The sequence below is a fragment of the Megascapheus bottae genome, chromosome 20 (genome assembly GCF_031878675.1).
Source record: "Megascapheus bottae isolate mThoBot1 chromosome 20, mThoBot2.hap1, whole genome shotgun sequence".
NCBI classification, from domain to species: Eukaryota; Metazoa; Chordata; class Mammalia; order Rodentia; family Geomyidae; genus Megascapheus; species Megascapheus bottae.
In genome coordinates this window covers 30,744,770-30,760,125 of record NC_143528.1, presented here as the reverse complement: position 1 = coordinate 30,760,125, position 15,356 = coordinate 30,744,770, and the positions used below count along the sequence as shown (strand labels likewise).

Sequence of the window (15,356 nt, the reverse complement as noted above, 5' to 3'; positions counted from 1 at the left end):
CAAGGGCACCTTTACCAGCCTAACTGGGGAGTCTAGGAACTTTCCTATAATTTCATACTATACTGTATGTCATGAAAAGCCTATAAATATTTCCACCATCTTCTAAAACTGGTTCTTCAGCAGATGCTAATTCCCACAGCCAAGGCAATTAACAAGCTCATATTTCAATGTATCCTGCCTACCTTACCCTATGAAAATATTTATAAAGTCACAACATAGCCTAATAATGCAAAAATAGTAGTGATTTATGATTAAGGGACTTACCAGATTTCTATCTTTGGAAAAAAACATATAATCACTTATCGTACTTAGGAATGTGTTTTTGTCATTTTCCTACTTTGGTTCTCACTAAATGAACTCTACCTTGGGATAAGCATCAAAAAGTTACCAATCATTTGAATCATTCAACACAAAAATTTCCAATTAACCATAAGATGTATTATGATTTTTATCACAGAGTATATCCTATGAGCAATTTTTATGTGAACACAAAATACAAAATGGGCAAGTTCAATATCACTAAATTCAATTAGAATAAAATATTGATGTAATTGAATTTTAATTCATTCTACATTTTCTTCAGTCTGGCAGCTGCTTAATTTTGCTCTTTGGCTTTAAGCCTCCAAAATAAGAGACTAACATTCACGATTAAGATCTTTTCACTCTGAATGGGATCTCAAAATACATTAAGATAATAAAATTATTTCTAAAACTATCTATGTAATCCTAGATGACTATATTTCTGTTTTTAAGTCAATGCATGAAATTCTAGCCATAGTGGAGTGATATCTGAAGATCATGGCTCAAAGTCAGTCTCTAAAGACAAATCCAATATATTATTATCTCAAATTAAATACTAAAATGCCAGAAGTGGAAGTGTGGTTCAAGTGAAAGAGCTCTAGCGTTGGAAAAAGTCAAAGTAAAAATGAAGCCCTGATTTCAAGCCCTACTGCTAGTGTGCACATACACACACACACACACACACACACACACACACACTACCTTTATGTAGCTAGAACACAGGAAATTTAGTGAGCTTCAATGACAGAGATTGTTATTCCTTTTCAACCCATTCTATGCTGAATTAATCAGTTTATGTATGCACAAGTTAATTTGACATGAAAATAATAAATGAGTTCCTGGTATCTTAAGTTAAAGAAAATAATTCCTTTTCCATTTTCAACTGTTGTACAAATAAGGAGCAAGGAAGGCAGGAACCAAAGCATTTGATTTAAAACAAATAAATAAAAGTATACCCAAAATGAGTACCTAAAAGTTTTTGTAAAGGTTATGCTCTAAACAGCACCTAATGAAAGATCATATTGGTAAGTTTCTTTACTCTATTTTCCCAACTTGACATACTGAAGATTAAACTGTAGTGTCATAAAGTCATAATAAATGTTCTAGCATATGCTATTGCCAATTTGGTAATTCTGCAAGGATGTGCGTTATTTTTTAAATAATACGTGATGATCAGTTACTGGCTTGTGTAACACTAATTAATGGAAGCTGGAAAACCAGAAATCTCTCATAGTTTCTAAATAAATTGACCAATTCACAGTAAGATTATTTAAATTCTGTATAAAAGATACCAAATGCTAATGAAAACATCCAAATTTTTATCTGCTTCTTGTTCTAGCAGTTAAGAAAGTAGAGTCAATGTCCACCATGGAAAAATTATAATGTGGCACTTAAAAAGGTAGAATATCAATTTGAGTTATCTGTATGGCTCATTTGAAGTGATCAACTATTAATAACTAAGAAATTAAACACCGGTGAGTTTTAGATAGTGTCACAAATACCAGTCATCCATAGTAGGCTTATTAAACTTGTCAAAATTCAATTTCTGTATTTATAAAAGGAGATTATGGCTATATTTTGAATTATTAAAGATTTTACTAAAGAAAATACTCAATTTATCCTAATTACCCTAAATACCCTAATTAAAAATAGTTAAAAGGCTGAAATAGACATTTCTCGAGAGATGGTAAACAAATGTCTAATAGGCATTAGAAAGGATTGTAACAGTCCAAAACATTAGAGAAATGCAAATTAAGTACAATGGCTATCCCTTCCTTCACATTCACATAGCAACTATCACAAAAATAGAAAATAAGTGTAAAAAAAAATGTGGGAAAATTGGAGCCTGATGTACTATTGGCGGAAACCTAAAAATGTAGAGTCAGCATGGAAAAACAAATATTTTTCTTTCTAAAACTCAAACACTGCAAGTTCTTATGTAGTCACTGAATTCCACTATACATTCAAAATAACAGAGTGTACTCATTACCTAACTTACATAGCTATAACCCTCTGTACAACACCTTTCCAATAACAATTAAGTTTTGTTTAAATATCTCGACTTAGGGGGCCGGGAGTTTGGCCTAGTGGTAGAGAACTTGCCTAGCATGCACGAAGACCCGGGTTCGATTCCTTGGTACCACATATATAGAAAAAAGCCAGGAGTGGTGCTTTTGGCTCAAGCGGTAGAGCTCTAACCTTGAAAAAGTCGAAGGACAGTGCTCAGGCCCTGAGTTCAAGGCCAAGGACTGGCAAAAAAAAATATCTCAACTTAGTCAAATAACCACATTTCTGATATCATTGGTAATAGAAATCAAGAGTCCATGGACGGTTGTGAGTGCTCAAATCAAATGTACATATGTCCAATATAGGCATGTCCTAAATAGAATATACTCCATCATCTAAAAAGAGGAAATCCTATTGCATGCCACAACACAAACGAACATTTAGGACATTATGCCAGGGGATGTAATGCCCAGTCACAAAACAACAATTAGTGCACAGTGAAGTAGAATGCAGTTTCCAGGATTTCAAAGAGGAAGACATACAGAGCTTCTTTAGTGCCTGCAGAGTTTTGGTTTCCAAAGCAACAAAGCTAAGATTCGTCGTGTGAAAACACACTTACGCTGTTTACTGGATCATACTTTCAAAAAGGTATAGTTGGGCTCTAATGATTCACACCCGTAATGTTAACTATTTAGAAAGCTAAGATTGGTTAGTATGGTGAATTCCATTTTTAATCAAAATTAAGTACTATGAAGTATATAAAAGACTATAGCAATTGGAATAATGTACTTAGAATGTACATCATATCATAGACTTTTTATATATGTTTCTAGACCATGAAGTACTATTCTTACTATGTTTAAGGGCAGGGAAGCTGGAGCCCAAATGCCAACAAATACTCCAGCTTAGAATGATTCGGCTTATGATATTTCAACTTTTGGAAGGTGTGAAAGCAGGACACAGTATTTTTATCTTTTCCTGGGCCAGAAAGATGCTATATGTTGCTTTCTTTTCATGCTGCACACCAACAAAGCTAGTCACAATTTGGTCCAGAAGCAAAAAAAAAACCTATACTCTCAGACTGTGAAACCAAAATCTATGGGCCATCTAGGGTATATGGTCCTGGAAGTCTGCCTGCATTGATGATTTTATAGACTATGAATGATATTATAAAATATCCAAATGGCCATGTTTCAGTATGATAGATGTATTTAATACAGGTTGATGTACAGAAATTTTGACTTCTGGTAGGTTTATCTGGTAGTAAGCCTATTGTAAATTGAAATGTTTAAGTATGGGAGAGAGTCTAAGACTATCTGTGTTTGGTTCCAGAACCTTAATGTTCACAATAAAGTAATTGTGCATCATTTAAAGAGATAATACTAATAAATACATCCAGAAATTTATAATGTTGATGCCATCTACTCTATAAAATTGCTTGCTCTTATTTTAATATTGTTATTACTTCCTCCTCAGAGAGGACTCTAACATATTGTTAGTACCTAACTGATTTTATCTTTTGAACAAACACATTTTAGCCATGATCTTATGCTCTTGCCACAGAGAATGAAACTTTGAGCATTGTACAACTAAACAACTGTATGTTTATGTATGTGAATTAAATAAAATATGTAACATAGCATTTAACTTCATTGAAATGGAGTCAGTCATAGTAATAATCGTGAATTCAGGTACCATGTTCTGATTATTTAATTTTAATTTTAAAAATTACATTATCTTTAATTAGCTGTAAAAGGAGTCAATATTTAACAAAGCAGTTTATGAATACGGTGCTTCTTGATCAATGTCACCTCTCTACTTTCTCACCTGTGCTTTCCATACCTACCCATTCCTCACTCTTCCTAGTTTTGAGGGAAACACACAGGTTTCTGGAACACATTTGCCCACCTTTCTCTTCACCACCGGCTACCACTATCCTTCGACTCCATCACACCCCTTTCAAGTAGCCGTTTCCTGGTGTTTATTTTATTGAATTTTAACCTTGGGTTTCTAAGAAATTACACAATTTGAGTCCTCCCTTCAAACTGTCATATTTCAGTTACTAAATTTGTATACATTTGCATATCACCCAATGTATTTACTTATACATGTAGAAGGCAAATCTAGCTTCCACAGACAAGGGAAAACATCCAACCTTTGTCTCTCTGAGCATCACTTAGTTCCTTCAACACAATGTTTTCTTTACAAATGGTGCAATATCATTCTTTTTAATGGATGAATAAAATTCCATTGTGTGTATGTATATACATATATCATATTTTTGATGCATTTATATATTGAGGGACAGCTAGGCTGATTTTAGTAATGAATATGATTTTACTGTTGGCTGTACTGTAAAGTTTCATTTACTTTATGAATTTGGAGCCTAAAGTTTCCCAATCATTGATTTTTCATTATCATTTTATTCATTTATAACATTTAATTCATACTTAATGATGTATATTTATAAATATTGTAACTACCCACACATTTTTGTAACACTGATATTCTATATTAAAATACTTGTCACAGGTAGTCAGAGCTTTTAGGAAATAAAATATGAAAAAACATGTAAAACATTATGAAATATATCTAAGAAATGCTAAAAGATAATTTATTTTTACTTTGTCTTAAAACATAGACCAACATGTGGTATTTTGTTAATAAGACATTTCGGCAATTATCAGAACATGATAAAATAAAGTAATTATCAATTTTTCTCCCCTCGTAATAGCGACCACCATTTACTTTTAGGGTTTTTTTCCTTCCCCTTAAGTGAAAGTACATATTTATAGCAACATATAGCTATGTAACTTAACTCAGGCCTATAAGATAGAGGTAAAAGTCAGGTCAGTTATAGAACAAGCATTGTATACTAGCTAGCTCTCTTGGAAACCTTTCCAGACATGTAAAAAATGGTCAATTACAGACAGCATATTCTGAAGGAGGAAACCCAAAAGTCCAAGATGAAATACATACATTTTATGGTTATATGGTTGAGAAATAAAGTTGTGTCATAATTATGGCAGCATGACTCAAAAGTCTCTCTTTTTTAATTAACATAACCTACCTCTGACTAATACCTGGGTAATTACAAATGAGGCAGAATCAAATAAATAAACGCAAACTGTGGTTTAAATGGACTGAAACATAAGTGTTCACTGAAGTGTAGTAGTCAAAGAGGGAAAATATTGGTGCTTGATATTATTTATTAGACAATGTAAAACAGTATTTAATGATTTTAGAGCAAAAGACTTATGTATCAAAGAGAAACTATAAGACATGTTGGAAGAATTATTAGATCATTAACTATGGCTGATCCTAAAATTGAACCTGACACTCTAAACAGAGCATTTTCATTTGGGGGGCATACTAGAACCTCAGTAAGGCTAAACAGTTTACTACTTGAAGCTTGACATTTTACAGTTATTGAACTTTATTTAAATTGCCAAATTGGGCTTGAGGTGATCAGATATGGAATTGTCAATAAAAGGCAATCTCTAAGAAGCTTTACTTAAGATCTCTGCAGCTGGGAATACAAATCTAATTTAATGTTTCTTCCTTTAAAGCCTTTTCTAATGGCCACTCTAAGCCACATGCTGCACTAATGCTGCGTGAATTCAAGGACTTCAAAGGAAGGAAGATGATAACCTACAGCTCCAGGACGTTATATTTTAAGAATGTACCCAAACTGACAAAGAGACTTAAAAAGAGTAGAAGTGAAGAAGATATCTTCATAGATGTGAAACGACACGTAAGTAAGTCATCTAGGAAGCTTTCAGAATTGGGCAGTGTTTATAGAAGATTCAAAGAGCAGCACTAAAAGTAAGTACATAAAATAAAATTGTGACCCTGAACATGAGATCATGAAAACTGAAGTTGAATAAAACATAAAATGTCATGCTGAGTCAGAATCATGAGATCTAAAAGCCTCTAACCCAGTAGTCTTACTGTCTAAATGCTGCACGGCTATAGACGGTGTTCCTTTTCTCTGTCTAGCTGAAGAGTTTAACTATATAGTCCCAAGTGGCACAACTTCCCATAAGAAGTGGGAAAGCACAAGGTGACCAACCAGAGAGCAAAGAAAGCAATTTTCTCAAGTTACATGCAGAAATCCCAATCACGAAGAAAAAGAAAGACTAAACATTCAAAAATTCTTTTTGGCAACTTGAAGGATCATAATTTAACAGGTTCTGTGTAATATGTTCCATACAGGCATATAAAACTTACATATTATACATATAGTATCTATTCATGCCTGATGTTTAGATTCTTTCATCATACTAACATGAAGATACGTATCTTTTATATACATGTAAGATACACATATATATACACACATCTACGTATGCATAATATAGACATGGCATACATTCAGGGAGAATATGTCTCAATTTACTTATTCCTTCGTAATAACCAAGGAGACAGAAAAGTTAGAGGACTGAAAGGATTGACTTATTCTTATGAGTTTTTATTAGGGTGATCTGAAGGGATCTGACTAAAGATTACTGTCAGCTTGGACTTGCTAGTGGAGTTGACTAAGGCCTTTCCACCTCCAGAAATGCGTCTGTCTGTGGACATTCATTGTCTACCTTGCCTGGCAGTGGTGGGGATAGGTGTAAGGTAGAGGCATTATGGAGGAAGCAGCACAACCACAGCCAGTGTGGAAAGCTCAGGAGGCAGGATTCTGCAAGGACTAACCCTTTTCTATCAGCTAGTTACTCGCTGATCCCAGGATTTTCAGACTGACTAATGGTTTCCCTTCAGAAGCCACTTGTACATCTCATCATGAAGACTTCATATGAATCTGACCAATGACTATCAAGCCACTGAATATTATTCCAATAAGTATCACTCCTATGAGTATGATTGTGTGCTGGAATCCTTACCCATGAGAATATGTACAGTGTACAAAGGCACTTCAGGAGTAAACGCTGTATACATAATCATCTAAAGAGCAAATGCAAGAAAGGAAAACCCTCATGGAAATATATTGCTTTAAACTCAATGAATTCTTTAAAAAAGCCTATGTTCTTGACTAGGATGGAATGCAAGTAATTAGAGACAGGATTGTTGCTTAGTTTTACAATACATGCTTAGTATGTTCAGGTTTAATCTGTGATGGCACATGCATGGGCATATGTATACACACCTATAAATATATTTATGAGCATTATTTCATAATGAGAGATACTAAAAATGCACATTTTCATAGACAGCAGTAGTTGCCCACTAAATCCATCCACACTGTTAATTATTAGTGCTATATTTGATACATACTGTTGAAAATAAAACTAGTAATACTTTGCTCCCAACTATAAAGGCAGTACTCAGTAGCTCTCCTGTGTATACAGAATATAGCAATCAGGCTTCATTAATTTAAAGCCAAAACCCCAAACAAAAAAAATAAGCAAGAGGACATTCTACCATGTTGATTCTGTGTAAGAATTAGATGAATTGTAATAGCTTGTAAAGCAACTGCATACTATTCTTGGGGAAATAATCCATGTTTGTTACTTTCTAATAACAATATGTTTGATCATCTCTAGGGTCTCAACTTACCCTGTAACCTAGTAAGATCTCAAGAAAAGATAGTTTACCACCATCTACTATCAAATAACTTATACATCACAAAACTCAGATTTTAAAAAAGAATTCTAAGAAAAATAAAAGAAGCTAAGAAAGCTGGGAATTAGACCAGCCCTTGCACTTAGATAGATTCTTTACCATTTGAACACACTCTGAGACATTTTTAGATTGCTTATTTTAGATAAGACGTTATGCTTTAGTCTGAGATAGGGTCAGAGGGTACTCCATCTAACTCTACCTCCTGAGTGGCTGGGATTAGAACTGTGTACCACCTTGTGCATGTTTAAAAAGTCAAGTTATCTTTGCAATATGTTAGATATTCTCCAATTAATAATACTTTTCAAAAAAAATATTTCAAATCCTTTAGCTAGTAGTAGAAAGGTTAGAATTTTAAAGTTTATAGTATATTTAAAGTGTATTGAGGATCACTGAAGGAGAGAAAATTGATTAAATAGATTGGATCAAGATAAAAAGCTTCTATATATGAAAGAATGGAATTAGCTAAACAGATGCCTAGAGAATGAAAGATCTTTGCCAGCTATTCCTCTAACAAAAAGAAGACAAAAACTAAACCCTAAATATTCAATAACCCAGTTTAAAAAGGAGCTAAATGGAGACTTCACAGAAGTAAAAATGTCCAAAGAAAGTATGAAGAAATGCTTCACATTTCTGGCTATCCAGGAAATGCAATGAAAACAACATTTACTGTTGTCCCATTTAATGAAATTCCATCTTATTCCTGTCAGGATATCATCAAGAAGATAAGCAACAACAAATGTTGGAGAATTTATGGGTAAAAAGGAACCCTAATACATATTGGTAAGCATGTAAACTAGTGCAACCACTGTGGAAATCAGTATAGAAGTTTAAGAAACACTAAACGTAGTTACGCTATCACAGCAATACTACATTTTTTTCTGAAAGCATGCATGTCACTAGACAAATGAATAGAGAAAAACAGGAGATGCCCTCATAATATTCAATGCTATAGGAAAATTGAGGGGATGGATGTGTTGGGAGGGATGGGGGAAAATGATAGAAGAGGAGATATTAAGTAGGATTTATTTTACCTAACATGTTCAATGGTACTCTCTTTGTACAATTACCTAATGATAATAAAAACACAACTTAAGAAAAGACTGCATGTCAGGATTCCAGAAAGGTGCCTGAGCACCCATGCTTATCACAGCACAGTTCATAATAGTCAAGTGATGGAAAAGGGTCAAAACGTGTGTAGAGGGGCCAGGAGTTTGGCCTAGTGGTAAGAGCGCTTGTCTATCATGCACAAAGGCCCGTGTTCGATTCCTTGTTGTACCACATATGTAGAAAAAGCCAGAAGTGGTGCTGTGGCTCAAGTGGTAAAGCACCAGGACAGTGCAAAAGCCCCAGGACAGTGTTCAGGCCCTGAGTTCAAGCCCCAGGACTGGCAAGAAAAAAAAATTCATAGATAGATAGATAGATGATCCTGGAAAAATCATGTTGAGTGAAATAAGTCAAACTCAAAGAGATGGAGGACAGATTTTCTTTCCTGTTAGTTCTAAATTATAAGCATATATGAAAATTCATTCAGGGCCATATTCCTAGACACATAATTTTAAAAACTGACTAAGGTACAATATGAACAGAGCTAGATTCCAATGGTGTAACCCCTTGGAACAATTAACAGGCAGTTTAACAAAATAAATACTAGGACACCGAGAGGGTTAATCTAAGGGGGAGGAATGAATGGAGAGAGGAGTGATGGGTAAAAACAAGCATAATACTCAATGTACATGTGGGAAAATCCAAGTAGGATATTTGATGAAATGGGTTGGCATTAGAATAGATGGGAATAGGAAGAGAATGATGGAAGTGCTAATACAGATGAAGATGCAGTGTACTTACAACTTCCTGTGTGGAATTCAAATCTCTCTGCAACTATTTCAAGATAATAAAAATGTGATATAAAACAATCACCTGAGGAATGAATGCAAGCACACGTTGACTGGCAATCATTAATGGTACTCAGGTTCAAAATGAACCTTATGGTCTAATCTTGTGCACTTAAATGAAATGGCACAGTTTATTGCATTTATTATTCAATTTACCATAGACCTAATCCATCCTTTTTTAATATACATATACAGTATTTGAAGGCTTTAACTGATCATTTCTGTCATTCTTATCCAATGTATATACTTCAGTGAAATCAATAAAGTGGATAATGACATTATCACATAAATCACCAATAATTTATTAGTTTCCCAGTTCTATGCTCATTTAGGTTTATATGAACTTATATAAATGTTCAGGGGCCTGGGGTTTGGCCTAGTGATAGAGTACTTGCCTAGCATGCACAAAGATCCGGGTTCGAATCCTCAGTACCATATACATAGAAAAAAGCCAGAAATGGTGCTGAGGCTCAAGTGGTAGAGCTCTAGCCTTGAGAAAAAGAACCCAAGGACAGGGCTCAGGCCCTGAATCCAAGCCCAGAACTGACAATATATATATGTTAAAATACATAATATACTAGACATCTGAGCTAATGGCTCAAAATGACTCCTAACACATATCTCCTAACACATATACAAGAATGGCATAAGGGAATCTTTTATGACACACTCTTGGAAAGTGTATTGGTTGACTCCAAATCCCCCCACTGAGAAATCTTAGTTTTGTCACTCTCCAACAGTACTGAACAGAAAATAACATACAATCAATGCATATGCTGAAAAGGTCTCATTGCTGAAAGGGACTTAAGAGTTGTTTTACTTTAACTTTTAAATATTAATTTAGCTGAATTTTTCATTAATTTTAATTAATTTTAGTTTAAATTATAATTAATTTTATTAATTTTAGTTTAAATATTAATTTAGTGCTGGTGATTGAAACTAAGGCCTGGCTATCCTAAACCCCTGCTCTACCACTGAGCTATACTCCCAGCCTTAGTTTTCTTCTCAAGTGACATAATTAAGCCCTGGATGCAATATGCTAGTTCTATTTATTTTTATATGCTAGTTCTAGTGTTTTTGTTTGTTTGTTTCTAGTTTTTTGCCAGTCGTGGGCTTGAGCTCAGGGCCTGAGCACTGTCCTTGGATTTTCTCAAGGTTAGAGCTCTACCAATTGAGCCTCAGCACCATTTCTGGCTTTTTTCTATGTACGTGGTATGGAGGAATAGAACCCGGGTCTTCGTGCATGCTAGGCAAGCACTCTACCACTAGGCCAAACTCCCGGCTCGTCTCTAGTTATTTTTTAATGTATTAACTCCTTTGTATCTTTAAACTTCAACTTCCTGAAACATAGAAATGAAAAGTAGATCTATGATCTTGAATGTGTTAAAAATTCTTCTCATCTATATATTTGTATACACTGAAGGACAAAATATGTAATGACAAAATTCAGTAATGAAAACTGATAATATAGAGTAGTCACAAGTATTTATATTTCTTTTGTTAATAACTGTTTCTAGCCAGTGTTTCATAATTTATAATGTTTCCTTGATCTATGTTGAAGGAAACAAGAAAACAACTATTGAGAGAATGGTTTTGCTATTCATCTTCTCTTGGGTAATTCTATCTATGCCTATATTTCCTAAAGCATTATTGTCAATAAAATATATTTCCATATTTATGTTGATTTTGAAAGACAATTTATTTGCTATCTTATTAAATATCCATACATTATATTTCTATGTAATAGTCAAGGTAGTCTTCAATTATAATTTAAAAGTAGGCATAGTTCTATTAGTGAATGCATTATAAAATATTTTCAGTTTTAGAAAACAATCTTTCAAGATGATTGGGAGGGTGGGGAGGGGGAAAGTGGGAGAAATACATGGGGAGGGTATCAATGTTCAAGAAGTAGTGTACCCACTACCTGATAAATGTAACTGTAATCCTTCTATACATCACTCTGACAATAAAATGCAATTTAAAAAAGAAGAAAGAAAATAATCCTTCACAAGAAAGCAAGGATCAATTTTATTATTTGTTATACTGAGACATGATAAGGCTTTTTAATGCTTTTTTTAAAAAAATGATGCTTATATTTTTATGGGAGAAGTAAAGGAAAGCCCTTTCTGTAAGAAGAGCTTCCGATGCAATTTCTCTTTGCCTTCTTAGGAGCCAAATCTCTTATTCTAGATACAAATGCTCATGCAAAACATTCAAAGGTAGATTCCTGTAGTATGGTCTTACTATGAGTAATGCATTATAACTATGTACTTCTAGCTAAAAAATGGGCTAAAAACAAATAAACAAACAAAAAAGCAACCCAGAAATTTTACAGGGGAAAAGAAAAAAAAAGATAGTAAGGAAAAGACTGGCAAAAAGGGAAACTATTAATAGCGACGTGTTGAATGGTCTGAGTCAGAAGTCTGAGTTAGGATGTGAGAGGTCACACTTAGCCCACAGGCCTAGTGTGTTAGTAATGGGCAACAGGTGGATATAAAGGAACAGCAGGACAGTGGTGAAGTTCCCCTGGCCTGACAGATGGCAGATCCACAAAGACCCAAATGCCTTGCCACAGTGCCAATTAGAAAACCTGATGGAAGTGTGTTGCTTTTTTTTTAATAAGTCATTACATTTTATCTATTTCATGTGCTTCAAGATCCGCATTTGCTTAAAAGATCTTAAGACATCATTTGCTTAAACTCCCATGCAATGTTTGCTGGACTTTGCTACTGAGATGAAAAAGTCTAATCTCTATAGAAGTTGGCTGCACTATATCTAGGATATTTGGTTGAAATCAAACATACTGTCCAAGTTGAACTGCTCACTTCTAAATAATTCAACAAAGCAATTTTTAAAAATGCAGGCAGCACTATGATATTCAATATTAAAATTTTACTTGAAAGGAATCTAAAATGTACATTTTCTATATTTTTAAGGAGCCGTTAAATAATGTCAAAAAGAGTACGGTTCAAATACTGACAAATTTTTCCAGTAATGGCCTGGTCAACCGAAACTCCTCAAGTAGAGTTCATATGTTTGCTAACTTGTGATTGCCCTTAAAATCGCAACAAATAAATAGGCCAACAGTTTGCCTTTATGAATACTCATTTTGCCCTAAAACGGTATTGGAGCTTTGTTTATGAACCACGTATGACCAAGTCCTGTATTAAGTAGTACTATGAAATATATTTTTTTCTGCTTATGCATCAAGGCTAGGTATCAAGAAGATAAAATCACCTTTGCGTTAGAATCCCTCTAAGGGATTTGCCTTGCCAAGTACTTTATGAAAGGAGTGGTGGCAGAAGTGGGTAAAAAAAAAAAACAAGCAAGATGAAAAAGTAGCCCAAGCTGCCATTTATCTGCCATTTATGTTCCTGATTCGTGACAGGCTGAGCTCATGAAGGAACTTAACTCCTCCTTACCTGGTGGCCCTGCAGATGGACTCATAACACATTCCCTCAAATGTCACCGCAAGGTTTGGCAACAATGTATCTGGGAATCACCCTTGTAGGTGCCCCTGGGTTTTTAGGGGTGGGCAGAAGGAACAACAATCACCCGTCAGGAGGGGAGGGCGGCTTCCTCTGGGAATGCCTGCAGATGAGCTGGGCTCTGCACAGGGGGCGGCTCTCAGCCTGGGGCAGGTCAGAGGAGAGGGGGAAAGACCCCGAGGCCTCCCAGCTCCTGGCCCCGGGCCGCCAGCCAGCACACCACGGGTCTCCAGAAAGGGTGGCCTCCAAGACCTTTTTAAGAAACTCTGGAGGGATTCTGCATTTTCATCCTCTCATGGTGGCCACCTGCTGGCGCTGCCCCCCCCCCCCCCCGGGTCCCTCGCAGCTGTGGCTCACAGGGGTGAGGAGATGCAATCTGAATTAGCCCGGGTTAAAGTCAAGGCTAGACTGCGCGCCCCAGGATGGGCCATTTTATGTAACCCGGAGCGGCTTGCAACTTCTCCACAAACGCACCGCCCAGCAGCCCTCTGGTGAGGAGCAGACGTTCATGAGCCCGGTGCTTTCAGGCCCCGACTCCCCGATCCCTCCCCGGAGCATCAGTCACCAGATCCACCGCGGTGACTTGAAGAACCATGCAGAGCGCAAAGGCGCTCGGCTGCGTGGACCAGGGCCAGGAACACCATTCAAAAGTTGGGAAGGCGAAAGCCTGAACTTTGCAGATCTTGGAATGTGTGGGGGGGGGTAGATAGGGGTGGAGGGGGGAACAGAGGCGGACGAGGGAGGATGGGGGGGTCGACAGGGGTGGGGAGGACGAGCCGGAGCTGGTGTGACCTGCGCATCCAACCCACGAGTCCTGGGAGGCCAGGCAGGAGAGGGCGGGGGGGGGGATGCTAAGTTCTCCCGTGGCGGCGCCCCCCTCCCCTGCTCCCCCCGGTCCCTCCTTCTCCAGCCATCCGCCCCCCCCCCCCCGCGGGCGGCCGGGGAACCGAACCCGCTCCCTCCCCAGCCGGCGCGCGGAGCCGGAACGGGTGGGGGGGGAACCCGGGCGGCGCAGCGGCACTTACGTCTCGGAATTTGTTCCACTGTCCGACTTCCTGGTCGTACTGCGAGATCGTGGTGAGCCATTGTTGATCGTCCAGGAAATTCCCTGCGTCCGCCCGGCCCCCGGCCGCGGCCAGCGCCACGGCGGCCGCCAGCGCCTGGCCGCACCACGCCGCCGCGCACACGCACAGCACGGCGGACACCTTGAACATCTGCGGGCGTGGGGAGGGGGCGGTCAGACGAGGAGTACCAGATCGGGGGTGGGAGGGGTCCCCGGAGAGCCAGCATCCGCCACACGGGGTAGACTGAGGACAGAGCCGGAGCCCCGGCCGGGGGTGGGGGGTCCTGTTCCCGCAGGCTGCCCCCTCCTACCCCGGGGACTCACGCGCACGCAGACCCAGGGGAGGAAGAGGGGGTGCCAATGGGGGGAGTCACCCCGCAGGAGCCCCCCGCCGGCACCCAGCCGCCTCCGGCCCCGCACCTTGCCGTGTGCGCCCGCCCGGGATCGCCGCTCCCGCCCGGCCACGCAGCGCGGCTGTGCCAACTCGCGGCTCGCGGGCGCTGCTTGCTGCTGCTGCTGCTGCTGCGGCTCGCGCCGCCGGCTCAGCCGTCCACTCCGCGCCCCGCGCCCCGCGCTCCCCGCAGCCCGCCCCTCTCCCTCCCTCCCTCCCTCCCTCCCTCCCCGGCTCCCCGCGGCTCACCCCGCCCGCCCTCCCCCGCCCCCCAGCCCACCTTCCCCCGGCAGAATTCAAAGCCGCAGTGGGATGGGATGAGCTGGATGCCCGGCTCGAGCCGAGCCCGAGGAGGAGGGAGGACGAGGAGGAGGAGGAGGAGGGAGGAGGGGGGAGGAGGGGCTGGAGCAGGAGGAGGTTGCCCGGCTCTGCCAGCTACCCCCCTGCCTCCTGGAGAAAGAGACTCGGGCGCTGGCCCGGCTGCGCCCTGGTCCCCAGGCGCTCGGGGTGCGCGCGGGGCTGGGCCGGCTCGGGGTTCCGCTCCGCGCTGCAGTTTCGGGGTGGCGAGGCAGCCGTGGGCGGAGAGA

At 39.1% G+C, this 15,356-nt stretch overlaps 1 protein-coding gene across 2 annotated transcripts in view; it reads right to left on the bottom strand.

Moving 5' to 3' along the window:
* The window catches only part of Spock3 (SPARC (osteonectin), cwcv and kazal like domains proteoglycan 3), a 243,269-nt gene extending 228,154 nt beyond the window's left edge, over positions 1 to 15,115 (bottom strand). The window contains exons 1-2 of one of the 2 annotated variants that reach the window (XM_090354216.1): positions 15,050 to 15,115; positions 14,341 to 14,529 (exon numbers count right to left, since the gene is read on the bottom strand). In XM_090354216.1, coding sequence (XP_090210342.1) covers positions 14,341 to 14,529 — 189 coding nt within the window. In that variant the 5' untranslated portion in view covers positions 15,050 to 15,115. Of the gene's footprint in view, positions 1 to 14,340; positions 14,530 to 14,798; positions 14,864 to 15,049 lie in introns of those variants that run through there. The other variant, XM_090354217.1, reaches the window with a different exon arrangement.
* Between the last annotated feature and the right edge of the window lie 241 nt (positions 15,116 to 15,356).